The sequence below is a fragment of the Periophthalmus magnuspinnatus genome, chromosome 10, assembly GCF_009829125.3.
Source record: "Periophthalmus magnuspinnatus isolate fPerMag1 chromosome 10, fPerMag1.2.pri, whole genome shotgun sequence".
NCBI classification, from domain to species: Eukaryota; Metazoa; Chordata; class Actinopteri; order Gobiiformes; family Gobiidae; genus Periophthalmus; species Periophthalmus magnuspinnatus.
This window is the reverse complement of record NC_047135.1, coordinates 30,588,227-30,603,009: the sequence shown is the minus strand read 5'-3', so window position 1 is coordinate 30,603,009 and position 14,783 is coordinate 30,588,227. Positions and strand designations below refer to the sequence as shown.

General features: G+C 38.0%; 2 protein-coding genes across 2 annotated transcripts in view; both read left to right on the top strand.

The window, feature by feature from the left end:
• The window catches only part of xpnpep2 (X-prolyl aminopeptidase (aminopeptidase P) 2, membrane-bound), a 10,642-nt gene extending 4,262 nt beyond the window's left edge, over nt 1–6,380 (top strand). The window contains exons 7-20 of the mRNA XM_033974155.2: nt 1–17; nt 1,168–1,269; nt 1,983–2,064; nt 2,781–2,982; nt 3,337–3,426; nt 3,653–3,762; nt 4,023–4,100; nt 4,165–4,236; nt 4,310–4,370; nt 4,445–4,514; nt 4,665–4,769; nt 4,866–5,002; nt 5,090–5,179; nt 5,509–6,380. The exon at nt 1–17 is cut by the window's left edge and continues 127 nt beyond it. Coding sequence (XP_033830046.1) covers nt 1–17; nt 1,168–1,269; nt 1,983–2,064; nt 2,781–2,982; nt 3,337–3,426; nt 3,653–3,762; nt 4,023–4,100; nt 4,165–4,236; nt 4,310–4,370; nt 4,445–4,514; nt 4,665–4,769; nt 4,866–5,002; nt 5,090–5,179; nt 5,509–5,709 — 1,417 coding nt within the window. The 3' untranslated portion in view covers nt 5,710–6,380. The remainder of the gene's footprint in view (nt 18–1,167; nt 1,270–1,982; nt 2,065–2,780; nt 2,983–3,336; nt 3,427–3,652; nt 3,763–4,022; nt 4,101–4,164; nt 4,237–4,309; nt 4,371–4,444; nt 4,515–4,664; nt 4,770–4,865; nt 5,003–5,089; nt 5,180–5,508) is intronic.
• A 1,280-nt stretch (nt 6,381–7,660) lies between these two features.
• sash3 (SAM and SH3 domain containing 3) lies at nt 7,661–14,425 on the top strand. The gene is made up of 8 exons (XM_033974650.2): nt 7,661–7,943; nt 9,222–9,317; nt 10,525–10,659; nt 11,101–11,233; nt 11,366–11,517; nt 11,612–11,824; nt 12,441–12,585; nt 13,113–14,425. Exons 1-8 carry the CDS (start codon nt 7,887–7,889, stop codon nt 13,364–13,366), a joined length of 1,185 nt encoding a protein of 394 aa, XP_033830541.1. The 5' UTR covers nt 7,661–7,886; the 3' UTR covers nt 13,367–14,425.
• The last annotated feature ends 358 nt before the right edge of the window (nt 14,426–14,783 follow it).

The following is a 14,783-nucleotide window of genomic DNA, read 5'->3' as shown; positions in this document are numbered from 1 at the left end:
CCCGGACAGGATCATACGTAAGTCCATGTGTACAGTCTGTAGTGCTGCGGTGCCGTTTATCTTGTGGTGACCTGTGCACACAAAGCTATAAGCCATTAAGCATCAATTTATGTGTTTACAACTCACTTAAATATCAAATAGTAACTTTGAGACTGCAGACTTCAGATACGGAAATTGCCTAGTCGATTTGTTTATGGTCAAAGAACAGGCAAATGGAACAAATGGAGAGTAATATAAACATAAGCAGTCAGGCAAAATGACTACTGACATATTAAGTGAATTATTGGGGTTGTTGTTCATTGTAACAGCTGTTGTTTTGGAGACATACAGGTATAGAACAATTGTCACGAGCTGTAAAAATGGGCAAATGCGTAACATGTGTAAGGGCCAAAGATTTGTGACATTTTGCACACCTGTTCCACCTTTTAAAATGCCGCAAAAGTGAACTAAATCCACGGAACAATGCAAATCCAAATGCAGTTAAAAACTCTTTGCTGAGTGTTCACATTGTTGAGGACATACAAGTATAAACAAAAAAGGGAATTTACAGAACAACAGACACATTGTTGGCAATATGGCATTCAACTTTTCTAGCTTTCATTTATTTCATTTATTTCATTATGGGTGTTTAATTGCTGATAAAAACTTGAAAAACATGTATTCAGTGTGAGTGAGATCCCCCCCTATACATTTCTACCTATAAGTCGCCCCGGTGGAGTCAGCTACTTCTTATTGTGAAGATACTTGATAAGGTAAATGCCATGCTGTGGGACATTCCAGGTAAAGCTGTAAAATGTCCATGGTGACAAGCATCCACGAGTCACTAAAGTCACTGAAAGTAAAGTAGTAAATAAAAAGCTTTCAGAACATTGAGGTTAAACAAAAATACCTTGTGTCATATTAGGAAATGCCTACTAGTCTTGTTTTGAAAAAAGCTTTTTAGAGCTTCTTCAAAGTCGATAGCTTAATGCAGGTTTTCATAATTGATGGGCAGGCTGGATCAATAAAGAGACTCGTCCCAGACCAGACAGAAATGCCACAAAAGTAATGGTGTTACTGAAAGTGAAGAATATTAGGAAGCCAGTATTTTCCAAGCTCTTACTGGAGATATTGGTATTGTCTGTAGATAAAGTCATATTTGTGTTAAGTCTGACTGATTGTTCACAGAAAGAACCTGGCAGATGAAAGTGCAGGACATCAGGAGGCAAATGAAAGAGGCCCCAAACAAGCCCACTGCAGTGCTCCTGTCAGCGCTGGACGAGACCGCATGTGAGTGCCTCTTTGAGTTATACAAGATCATTCAAGAAAGAGGACTACTTATGGAAAGTAGTACACACGGAAAATGTCTTATGTAAAATATAAAGAAAATGTGACGATGAAAAGCCACATCAATTTTCTTTTCAAGTAGGATAAAGCTAACACTAAATTACACTAAATTGTCCCTATTAGGACAAGTTGACATATATTATTTGTCATTTTCAGCTGTTTTTGTATTATATTTACATTGTTAGTAATAAAACTAAATTTCTATTTCTTATTTGAAAATGATGAAACATAAATGTCTCATCATGTTATTTCATCCAAAAAAATGTGTCCATCTTAGATCTGAAAATGGTTGACAAAGGTTATCAAGGTTACGATTGAGCACACAGAGAAGAATATTATTTACCTAATGGAATGTAAAGCAGATGCAAAATTTTCTGTACTATTGAATAATTACCTTTTCATCTCTATTCACCCTCATTTGAATTCGTTTCCGCATTGGCGGGAAGAAGTAGGCATTTCGTGTGTCTTAATAATTCAAGACTGACTATTCAAAACAGGACTTGCAAATCCAAGTTTTACTTTGACGTCTGGAGCTTAACTCGAGTAATGTGATTGAAAATCAAATGACTTTCATAGTTCCCATAATGTGAATGGCTGAGCTGAAGATGTGGTCATTGAATTCAATGTGTGACAGTAATCTGTGCATCTCTCTATAGGGCTGTTCAATATGCGGGGCAATGACATCCCATACAATCCCTTCTTCTATTCCTACACACTTCTGACCTTGAATAAAATCTGGTAAGCCTATTTTTTCTGGATTACAGTCCTTCAAGACTACATTCATTTTATTGCTAATCCTGGAATATTTCATGTAGCTCTGATGGAAGATATCATAATTTCAACATCTCCCTGAGATTTTCAAGTCTGTGTTTGTTAAATGTATTTGCATTTTACAATTTACAAAGAACACTGACAAAACTGGCATCATGTTGCCTAATAGTAACATCAAAACAGTAATTGACCACGGATATAAAATAGATATAATTTTTTTCAGATAGAGTTCAAGTTCAAGCAAATGGATGTGCATTAGTCCTGGACACATCTGCAGCTGTCCGTCCGTGGGAGTGGATCTCTCTTTCACTGTGGTTCTCCTTGAGGTTTCTCTTTTCCCCACTGTTTTCTTTTTTTTTTTTTTTTTTTTTTTTACTTGCCTAGAAGGAGGATCTAAGCACAGGGGATGTCCTGGGACAGTTCTCCATTTGCTTGTTTTCTGTTGATTCATTTGCTTGTCTGATATTGACCCATGTCTGTTTCATTGTTGATTTTCTAACTTTCTGTTGGTTAAATCAATTCTCACCTTCAGCCCTAAGAGGCAACTGCTGTTATGATTTTAGGCTTTACAAAATAAATTAAATTTGATTGAATTGAATTGAATATCACGCCAATATCCATTTGGAGTTTGCCAATGAATCAACCAGACCCATCACACTTGAGTTAAAAATCCATGTCCACAGGCTGTTTTTACACAAGGAGAGGGTGACTGAGGAGCTGAAGCGGTACCTGAACTCATCATGCACAGATTCACTCTGTGTGCAGCTCATGAGCTACGACTCTGTGCTATCTGAGGTCCAAAAGTATGTGGCCAGGCCTAAGGTCAAAGTGTGGATCGGGACAGAGTACACCAACTATGCACTTTACGAGATCATTACGCCACAGGTACAGCACTCACAGAGCACACACAGCCATGCAAAAAACACAGCCTTTTTAAAGGTTTTGTATGATGTTTTTTGTTTGTTTTTTCCTTTGTATGCAAAGTGAGTTAAATCATGCTGAATCATGTTTAAACAACACACCCAAACATCAAATATATCATCTGGTGTCCTGTGGGCCTATCCTTGACTGCCCTCTTCTGGCCAAATGTGTGTGCATCAAGTGCATTTTAGTTCAGTAGCTTTTACAAAGAAGGATATCAAAAAATGGGCCTAACAGTTTACTCATGTTAATTCATTTTAGTCCATTCAGTCTAATGATGGTTTTACGATCACACTTGTATACTATTTTAATTTTCAGGACAAGCTAGTGGTCTCCTCATACTCCCCCGTGCTGACCACAAAAGCTGTAAAGGATGAAACGGAGCAGCGGGTCTTGAGAGAAGCACATGTAAGCCCATAGATTCAACTGACTTAACTGGACAGACTCCAAAGACTTTTATGGATGTTTCTCATTAACAGCTTGAACACTTCAGTGAGCACTTTCATTCAGATGTGTTCATTATTTTACTCAAAGACATCTTATGTCCTCTGTGATGTGCCACTGGGCTGTGCTTGCTGCTGTAGTTAATCTTACTCACTCTGTCATGTGTGTGTTTGTGTGTGTTTGTGTGTAGGTGAGGGATGCAGTAGCTGTGATACAGCTGCTGATGTGGCTGGAAAAAGCTGTGCCTGAAGGAAAGGAGACAGAAGTGACTGCAGCACAATATGTCAATAAGTGTCGTGCGTGAGTAGACACAGAAGTACATGCAGTACACGGAGAACCTTGTATTTGCTAAACATTTGTTTGCACTTGTACTTTTGTTATACTTACATATATATTTGTATTTGACACAACTATATTCTTAAGTGGCAAAAACTGTAATTGTGATTTTGTGATGTTTGTCCAGTTCCACAGAGCACTCAATATCACAACCAAAGCAGCATATAGTCACAGGACCACATAATACTAAGATTATTGTCATACCTCTCAAATGTTGTTTTCAGAAAACAAAACGACAGCAGAGGCCCAAGCTTTGAGACCATCTCTGCCAGTGGACCAAATGCAGCTCTTGCTCATTACAGGTGTGTTATTATTGTCATCAATGATCCTTTTTGGGTTTTCTGAACATCTGTGCCTCTATTACAGTCCTACAAGTGAAACAAGCAGGAAGCTGACAGTGAATGAGATGTACCTGGTGGACTCTGGAGGCCAGTATCTGTGAGTAAAAACACATTTTTTCATTTTCATTTTTTTCAGTCTGACGAGAGACATGTTTATTTCCTCTTTTTAGAGATGGGACCACTGACATAACTCGAACAGTCCACTGGGGAACACCCACAGCCATGCAAAAGGCACGAACACAATATTAACACTGCTCACACGTAAAATACTACAATTACCTAATGTGTTATGTCTCATACTACAGGAGGCGTACACACGAGTCCTCATGGGAAATATCGAACTTTCTAGGACCATTTTTCCATCTGGAACTAGAGGTTTGTATGAATCCTAACTCCACACACATTCTCACATTTGGCATTTTACATCATCACCACAAGGTGGCTTTGCTGCTTCACAAACTCCAATGAATGATTTATTCATGAATCATTTTGTTACAAGAACGCGTATATACTTTTTTATTTTAGGTGTAAATATGGAAATGCTGGGCCGCAAAGCATTATGGGAGGTGGGCCTGAATTATGGCCATGGAACAGGTCATGGTATTGGGAACTATTTTGGAGTTCACGAGTGTAAGAATTATACTTTTATAACTTTTATCTATGGTCATTTAATAACATCCACATCATTTGATCTTTTTTTTTTTTTTTGCAAACTGTTTTCTCCAGGGCCCGTTGGCTTTCAGAGCAACAATATTCCCTTTACAGCAGGCATGTTCACATCAATAGAGCCCGGCTACTACAAGGACAATGACTTTGGGATCAGGATTGAAGACGTCGCTCTGACTGTGCCTGTAAAAACAAAGGTGAGATGACAAACAGATCCAAAATGTAAATCTGAAAATCTGATGCAATTCTAATTTAAATGTTCTCTCTGCTTGCTCCTTTTTAAGTTTGGTAACAACTTTTTGACCTTTGAAACGGTGTCACTGGTGCCATATGACCGTAAACTGATTGACACTTCACTTCTGAGCCCAGAGCAGGTAAGACTCACTCTAACTAGTTCATCTGAAAGTGAAGTGTCATTAACCAACCGCTTAAATGGATTCAATCTGAGACTTGGTCATATTTTTATGACATACACAAGTCAAAGCAACTGAAGACTGTACAACACTATTTAGCAGCATTTATTGTGGAAAAACTAAATTATTACATATTTTATGTGTGGTAAATCCATATTCTTCATTCTATAATATGCAAAAGGGAAAGTAGCAAAAAGTCATTAGTGTGCACTAATGGTATATCCCATTTCACGGATGGATTGATTTACCTGGTGGAGTAATCTAATGCTGCCTTATGCAAACTCTCCCAGCTCAAGTGGCTGGATACTTACTATGAAACTATCCGGAGAGTGCTGGGTCCGGAGCTGGACCGTCAGGGCCTGTCTGCAGAGAAGAACTGGATGCTGAAGCAGACTGAATCCTTGAGACACACTACATCTTCATCAAACATCTCCTCTTCCTCACTGCCCCTCCTCACTTTGATGTTTGCTCTGATCCAAAGCGTCCTGTGAGCTCCCCCTGCCTGTTGAAGCAGATTTGCACTCCAAGCCTATGTCTATGCAGTGTCTGCTGAAAACAGGCAGCTACTTTCTACTTTTTGATGTGTTTTCAACCAGAATAAGGGTGTGTGCAATTTAGTCTAGTTTTAAAATTATTAATGGAAGGTTTGATGTTTCTTCGTAATTTAAAACTTTTAGATGTTTACAAATTGAACTTTTAAAGACCCACTATTTTATTAAAGTTTTTAAAGACTTTGAAATGAGATTTCATTTTTGTCTCCCCCTCTCAATCACTCTTGGAAAACTGTAACAGACGCTTGAGCTTTACAGTTGTAGAAGAACTTCCCCTATAAACGGGACAAGTCAATGAGAGATGAATTTCCTTCTTTTCGTGAGTCGCCCTGTTAAAATCAAATGTGCCCAGTTCATATTACAGCATCAAAGAACAATGAGGGAACCTTTCATTTAGCATAAGATTGTTAACAGTGATGAAAGTTTAACCTAATCTCTTAATCCAACTGTCCTGTCAGCACATCTGAAAGGTGTGAACAGTTCTTGACACATTCATGTCCAAACCCTCATATTTGTTTGTTGGTGGATGGTCAAGAGGCCTTCTTTCAGTAAAGAGGAACTTAAGTATGAGATCATTGTTTTAGTAAACTGCTCTACTTCTGCATGTTACTTTTTTTTTTTTTTCATTGTCTGTGTTTACTGAATTTTGAAACAAACACAACACTTCCCCATATGTTTATCTGTGATTAAGTTAAACCTGAAATCTTAATAAATATTCAATTTGCTAAAATGTACACAACGTCATGTAGTAATCACTGCTCCGGGGGGTTGGTGTCTGTTGGCTGCTGCCTGTGGGTTATGAGGTTACTATTCATGCAGACAAATTCTTAAATTCTCAATTTCTCAACGTTTAGTCAATTGACGGGAAACTAAACTAGGGCATCTTTTTATCATGTGGTTAGCTTTACCCTACCAAAATAACAAGCTGCTTAAACTGTACTTCCCTTTTTTGCCTCTGTTGCCAATGTTTCCATCCACTGTAAATAATATCTACAGCTAAGATAGTCTGTATCTAAGGTTTTGGTTTTTTTTTACACTTTCCTTTCTCATTAAATATGATGAATCATTATAGAAGATAGAAGATCCTATATGACACAAAATTAATTATTTGAGCTTTAAGCCATGCTATGATCCTACATTCTCAAAAACATGCTCAGATTTGTGTTTTCTTTCATTCACACATGTTTGAGTAATCCTGTATTATTAGTCTACATCTCCAAAGCTCAAAATGCTCTGTTCCACCTTGTGATGTCATGCAGTGGGAGTGTTTAAGTTACCAGCTACCTTTTATGTTTGTTTAATAGAGATAGTCAATTTCAGGTCTGAAATTATCCAAATGATTCTAGTGAAGGCGTGTGGAGTTTAAAAACACAGTGGAGCACTTCCGGTATTACCACGTGACATCACAAGGTGGAACAAGATGGAGTGTTTTCTGTTTGAGAGAAGAACGCCTGAATATGCAGGATTTGTGAGTTAAACATGTGTGAATGAAACAAAACAAAACTTTATGTATGGTTGTGATGAGGAAACAACATTATAACATAGATCAGAAAATATCACAACATAGGCCTTTTAAAGCAAGACTATGTGTGTTGTATATATTTATTTATTCAAATTTTACAATACAGTATATAATATTGTATTACCTAGTGTATATATATAATACAATTTTCAATTTTGCATTGGTGGGGCTAAAGTATTCCGTTTTTCAGGACGCAAAAGTGAAGTTCTTGAAAGTCTGATTTTAAAAAAAAAATAGGACAATGTCTAATTTTACTCTTTCAGATGTTTCTTGAAGAGTGGTGTAACTTTCTGTTCTCATTGCGTACAGCCCTGTTTGAGACCACAGTTCTTGCAAAACTCCCTTACATATAACATGCTACCTTTGTGTGCAGCACCAAAAACAAGAGTTACTACCTCCCTGCTGTCTCTCAGACCATGTGACTTCCTTTCAGCTTCTGCTCTTCTTTCGGCTACTCAGTCACCAGCCGCAGCTCTACCTTCCTCTGTTTTCTCTCACCTCAAAAAGACAGTTAGGGACCAGACAATCCTAAATATCAGAGGAGTTTGTAGAGAAGGTTCTTTTCTGAGGTCCAGTGAACAAGGGACCAAAGACAATGCTGCGCAGAAGGCCTTCAAATGCATCTGAGAAGGAGCAGGTGCAAAAGAAGAAGGTGAGTGGTGTTTTTTTTTTTTTTTTAAGTATACATACTAGACAGTGTAATGAAACTACAGTGTCTATTTAAAGTGATTTGTTATTAGAGTATTTTTTCTGGCATGTTGGCTGAACAGCTGATGTTTTGCAGGTACAATAAACAGGATGTGGTTTGAAGCTATATAGCATTTATATAGAGTTTAAGTCAGTCATGCTATATAAAATACTCTGCTGTATGCTGTACATTTATATACTGCTGGAGTTACTTGAACATTTGGGTATTTCAGTGTGTGTTACCGCCTGGCTTCCCAGTTTCTCATTGTACATTTTATCTGATGGCTTCACAACAGTTCCCCAACTCTTTCACCATTGTTAATGAGGTAGTTCTGACGAGGACCAACGCCGGGCCTGAAGTCTGATTGACTCAACTTGAATCGTTTGTGGCTTTCTGAAGCAGAGTTCTGTGTTGTGTTGTGAGTCACCAGCATCAGCCAGAACAGGCTCACCTCGCAGAGGTTTAATCGTTTTAAGTATGCAGAGGCAGCGGCAGGAGCTGCAGAGGTGCAATAATTGGTTGACAGCAGTTGCCCAAGCTGTGCCTGTTTCCTGTGGTTTTACTGAGAACAGTGAGATAGCAGCAGTCCTGTACAATGTAAGCGGCAACACAGTTGCAAATTGAGGTTTGTTTATGACTACACTGCTGCTTATAAAGCTGGAAAATTACGCACATTTCTTTCCCTATTTCATACTTTAAACTGCCATGTATAGTGCTTCTCACACACAACATCACTAGAATGTCATGTTATAGTCATTAACTCATACATTTGTTGTAAGCACGGCTTCTGTCAGTCACTGGTCAGAGTTGGAAGAGACTCCAACTCTAGGGTTTGTGAGAAAAAGCCCTGCTCTGCTCAGCCACTGCCACCCACACAATCCATTCATGCTTGACCTTAGTGATAGAAAACAAAATACCTCAACTATTCAAGCCAAACAATAACACACATAAGCTCAGCATTAGTGAAGTAAAATTATACTATTATGAACTAAATCACTTTTGAAACAAACATATAAATATTGATCACACCACTGATTTATCTCTGCTTTATGGTGGCATATGTTTTATTTATTAACTATATGTCGACCTCTTTATCTCCTGCACTGCTCAGTATCACAGTATTTATCACCTTCACTGCTATGATCAGAGAAAGGAAAGATAGATATCACCATCACCTTGTAGAGTAACAGTGTCAAATTATGTTGTCATTTGTGTCCTTAATAAATATATTTCTTGTTTCAGCTCACGTTACAAAGATCAAGCAGCTTCAAGGATTTTATGAAGCACAAACCCACATCCCCTGTGGCTTTGGACAAAGAATTCACTTTGGAGGAGTCGGTGAGTTTGATTATCTTCCTGAATAACCTTTGGTTCTGTATTTAAAAGTGCCACTTCCTACTCTAGTGTCAGTTTTCTTTAAAAGCCCAGCATATCTCTGTAGCAGACAAGATGGCCCCTTATCTTCCACACCTCTGAAAATGTCATTATGAGTCTATGGACAGAAGTGTGACTTCCTCTACAAAGGTGGAAGTTTTATATGTAAAGAGCAGAGGAAGTCAGGCACACTGCCACACGAGCCCAGAGGACAGGACACAGGACGTCCTCTGTGTGAGGCAGCCAAGCACAGAGCCGCTGTCTCCTGACAAATACATTTAAATTAAGACTGAAAATCACCAACGGAGAAGAGTATTTTCTGAAAGAAACATTCTTTTATTTTTGTTCCTTTAGCTCCTTTTATGATCTCTTCGCATTGTTTCTGTTCTAAAGCTTGTGGCCAGTATTTTAATATCTCTGCATCTTAGTTAAGTCGCTCTAAGTTATCAGTGAATAATGCTGACTATGCCTGGATATGATGAAACACTGATTGCTATAGGAGTGTTCTTGTGATGATAAATGTTTCCTTTAGTTGGGTAGTCAAGTTCTCCTATTTTAAATGTTAAGGCCATGTACTTAAGACAGAGCTGGGTCCAAAGGGTGCATTTCACACTCATTTCAGAGTGTTTGCCCCCTTATTTCAGGTGCATAAAATAATGACACTTAATGCTAGAATACTGTAACTGCGCATCTTTGAAACCCTCAGGCCTGACTTAAGAGAACCTTTTTTGTCTCACAATGAGGACATTACAGTGTTGCAACACAGGCTACAAGAACAGCTGTAAAATATCTTAATTCTTGATTGCATTTTTAACAAAATATTACAATAGATTTTCTAATCATATAACTATTAACTATATGCTTTAATCATTTATACTTCGAATAGAGGATGTACTTTTGCATTTACCTACAACCTGATGACATATTTCTCATTAGATTACACTTCCCACTTAATGCCACAGCAGGTGTTGCAGAACAATGTGCAACAAGTTTACGTGTGAGCTCTTTCAGATGTGCACTGCGCACCTGGCACGTGACTTTGCGGTTGCGTGTGCACTTACCACAAGATCTATGAAACTGAAAGAATAAGAAACACTTGGTATTACATGGTTCAGTCAAAGATGAGTTGAAAACAAAGATGCTAAATGTTTGTTCCTTTTTTCTGTTCGAGGTGGCAGAAGGAGCGCAGACAGAAGATGTGGGGAAAAGCGGCATCAAACTGGGCAAAAAATGGCGCAACGTCATTTCACGCACCATGACCCGCAAAACGTCCAAAATGGTGCAGAAGGCCCTGGCAGAGGAAGGAGTAAGGATTTGCAAACCTGCTCTTTGTAAAGAACACACTAAAAATAAAGACAGGCCCACAGTTTATGCAAAACCAAACAAGAGTTTAGAAATAGAGGTTCTTTGTCGCTCCCTAGTGGGCAAGCATGGGAACTGCAGTTTAAAATATATATATATATTTTCCTGTGCTTTTCAGTACAATATTGCCTCAACTAAAATGCTGTTTCTTCAGTTGCTCCATGTCCTTATCCATCCATATTATGTTAAACAGTTACTATTGGTCAACATGCACTGTCCGCTATAAATAAATAAATAAATAAATAAATAAATAAATAAATAAATAAATAAATAAATAAATAAATAAATAAATAAATAAATAAATAAATAAATATAAACAAGTGGAGGAGGCTATGTATGTATCAGTTATGAGGATACATTTTTGAACAAATATTGTGTTGCTCAGACTGACAGCTGTGAGGACCTGTCCCCAGTCTCTCCAGACTTTGTCCCAGACCTGAGTTTGGGACAGAGGACGTCCGTGTGCTCCACAGGATCAGAGGACACTGTACCCAGCCCCACTAGGCAGCTATCCGCCAGTGAGTCCTCATGATTATGTTAATCCAGACATTCAGATTCAAATAGTTGGGCTCTATGTCAGTTCACCACTACAGACCAATAGGATGTTGTTAAAATGTTTTAATCCTTCTTGTATTTCTGTCTCTCCATAGACTGTGACAGGCAGAGCTTGGACAGTGGCTACAGTCAGAGGGACAGTGTGAGACTGGAGGAGAGCTCTTATAATGGGCCGTTCTGTGGAAGCGCTGTAGTGCACACTGACTTTATCCCAAGCCCCTATGACGTGGAGTCACTCAAACTACAGGTGAACTTTGATCCATTCTTCAGCTCATTAGGTTCAGTTTGGAAATTTTGTTCTTCTTATATGTAATGTCTTATTATTGTGTCTACCTTTACAGAAAGGCGATATAATCCACATAATAGAGAAGCCCCCAGTGGGGACGTGGACGGGAAAGCTGAACAACAAAGTGGGATCCTTTAAGTTCATCTACGTCAACCTACTGCCAGATGAGAGCCCCTCCACCAAACGACGACAGCGCAACTGCAAGAAAACCAAGAGCAAAGCCAAACCCAGGACTCTGGAAGAAATACTGGACAACATCGGACTCATTGTGAGAGGCCCATTATTCACTGTTACAAAATAAATGTTTTTCTATTGTTGAAACAACAGAGTTTGAAAGGAAAGGTAAAATATTTTATGGACTCTGCATTTAACTTTCAACATTCCATCATTCTTCTGGCAATCAGGCCTAAAGTAAAGCTAACTCATATTTGTCACAGAGCAACTGAAAATATTTTTATCGGTTTCTTTCCTATTTCTAATCCATACAATGACAGAATGAAAGAATGACAAAACAAAATGATCAGGGTCAGATACACAATATGTAATAATTTCAAATGGAGGCAGGAGCTTGTATAACTCTGTGGAAGATTTACTGTTTTTACAAGAAATTTCAAAACTTTAGATCCACAAATGTTGAATGTTACAATTATTTATTCGGAACTGGCTCCACAAACTTGACATATTAATCTTATGGCTTAAAGTCCTTTCATCTAATCGAACCCCTTTCTTTCTAACACTAATGTGATTTTGTTTATCTGTGTTGACCGAGAAGGCTTTGAACTTTCCAGCTTTTGTTTCATGTGGATAGGCCCATTTTATACTTTGATGGGGTGTTTCTTACACCCATAAACTAAGAGGGCAGTGTGACTGTTGTGTGCCTGCAGGAGCTGAGTGGTCTGCTGTCGATGCACGGCTTCCAAAGCCTGGAGGACTTCACAGGTCTGAAAGAGTCACATCTCAATGAGCTCAACATAACTGACCCAGAGCAGCGCTGCAAGATCCTCAACGCCACAGAGCTCTGCAGAGACTGTAAGTGCAACATCTAATTATATGTTCAGTGTCAGGAGGTTTGTATGTGTATATGACAAACAAAATATGATAATTTGAGTGTTAAATAAAACATATTGATCTAAAGATTGATCTGAAACTGATTAATAATAGAGCGTGTCCATTAACTTGTACATAACTGAGTGGCCCTGTTCTTTCATAGCGGTATAATAATCGGAAGTGCAGAGCTGTGGGCGAAGATGGAGGGTAGGAGAAATAAGAAATGCTCTGAGCAATCATGCCTCAAATGCAGGACAACATAGGAATACTCAAATATGCAAGATAGAACTTTGAGTAAGCTAGAGAACACAATTACGATTCAATGTCTGTGATGACTAAGCCAGACAGAGAACTATAGTTTTTGTAGGCTGAACTCAGTCTCCACTGGTCTCTGTGCATAAAAGAAGTGTATTAATATCAGACATTCTACTAAAATGTTTAAGGAAGATGACAACTGTAGACTTCCCTTTTTTTGGCTGAATAAACATGGTCACTTGTGTCTCCTGTAGCTGATGAAGAGTCAACGGAGGAGGAAGAAGAATCTGTGAAGGAAACAAAGGAGCCCAGAGATTCAGGTTGTTTCGAGAGCTCTGAAAACTTGGACAAACCCAAAACAAACCCACAAGAAACAACAGAAGACTCCATAGACCAGGAGAAAGACCTGCCAGAACCAGAACAGGAAGCCCCCACAGAGCAAGAGGGGACCGCCATAGAGGGACAGATGAAGGAACTGACCTTAAATGAAGACTCAGATCTGAACTAATTAATGAACTTAATAATGGTAGACTGAAAGAAAGGCTCTAACAAACTGATACCTAACATTTTTTAGTTGGCTCAAATAAAAATGGAACTAGGAATTACAGCATTAAGTCTGTAGAAATGTGCATTAGAAAAGAGAGCCATGTGTGTCTTTACTTGACTATCAGTTAAATATATGTGTTTTTGCCAGTGGTGGAAGAAGTACTCAATTTTGTTACTTAAGTACAGATACCGTAGCAAAGAAATACTCAATTGAAAGTAAAAGTATGAAATGAAAAATATCTACTTAAGTAAAACTTTTAAAGTACCTATTTAAAATTGATTTAAGAGTAAAAACTAAAAACATTTTGCACAGATTTTGAGACGTATTAAATCTTCAGATGTATTAATTTTCATAAAGATTTGTGTTGAATTTTGTTCAACTGGAACAATTTAATAATTTCTTTGCTCAAATTATGAAGTTGATCAAAATAAGCCTTCAGCCTTTTCAGCAGGTCTCAAATTATGATTAAAATATCCTCTTACTTTTCAGTCCTGTTCAAAAATGTAGTGGAGTAGAAAACACAGATACCTCTCAAATGTAGTAAAATAAAAGTAAAAATTATCCACTTTAAATTTTACTTAAGCAAACTACAGATACCTAAAAAAAAAGTACAGTACTTTTACTTTGTTACATTCTATCACTGGTTTTTGCCTGTGTTAATATTAAAGGAGGAAGAATAACTCAGACCAAACCCATGAACATAATTTTGGGACTGGTTGTGTTAGGAGAGGCCTGGTTATTTAACATGCATAGCCACTGTCAGGCCACACCTTACCATTGTACCTGTTTTTACTCAAGGATGAATGTTTTGCTTATCTTTTTGACCAACATGTAGCAAGGATAAATGACAACGAATTGTCTTGTACTTTGTAATGTGTCATTTCGGTGTCATAACTTGCATCAGAAGGGAGCTGATGAAACAACGCTGTAAATAGCATCATGTTTTAGTAACTGAAGGCAAATGGATTCTTGTCTTTTGAATCCTTGCCTTGTTTTTTAATAAATGAAAAGATTCTGAAATGTGTGTTTTACTTGGATGATGGTAAAGATTGTCCACATTGTAGAATTTGATGAAGTGATATATTCATATATTTTGTAAGGGATTGAAAGAAAAATGTCTTTTCAACAGACAATGATGCTACTGCTTTTTGTATCATTAGTTTGTTTGTGTCATGTGGATAGCGCCAGAAATTACAAATACATTGACCGTAAACCTGCACCATTTTCATCTCCATGACAACCGAGCCACCCCCTGCCGACAAAAGCAGCAATAGTTGGCGCGATCACTGGTGCTGGTTGGTTTGTAAACATTTGTTAATGTAGAAGGTGATCTCTCCATCTGTGCTTTACACTCCAATAATAGACAGTGCTGAAAGTG

Bases quoted from the DNA above. Each gene is read 5' to 3' on its own strand.
- sash3 (XM_033974650.2), top strand. From the start codon at position 7,887: ATGCTGCGCAGAAGGCCTTCAAATGCATCTGAGAAGGAGCAGGTGCAA. The intron at 10,660-11,100 runs GTAAGGATTTGC...TGTGTTGCTCAG, and splicing joins AGGCCCTGGCAGAGGAAGGA to ACTGACAGCTGTGAGGACCT. The intron at 11,825-12,440 runs GTGAGAGGCCCA...GTGTGCCTGCAG, and splicing joins TGGACAACATCGGACTCATT to GAGCTGAGTGGTCTGCTGTC.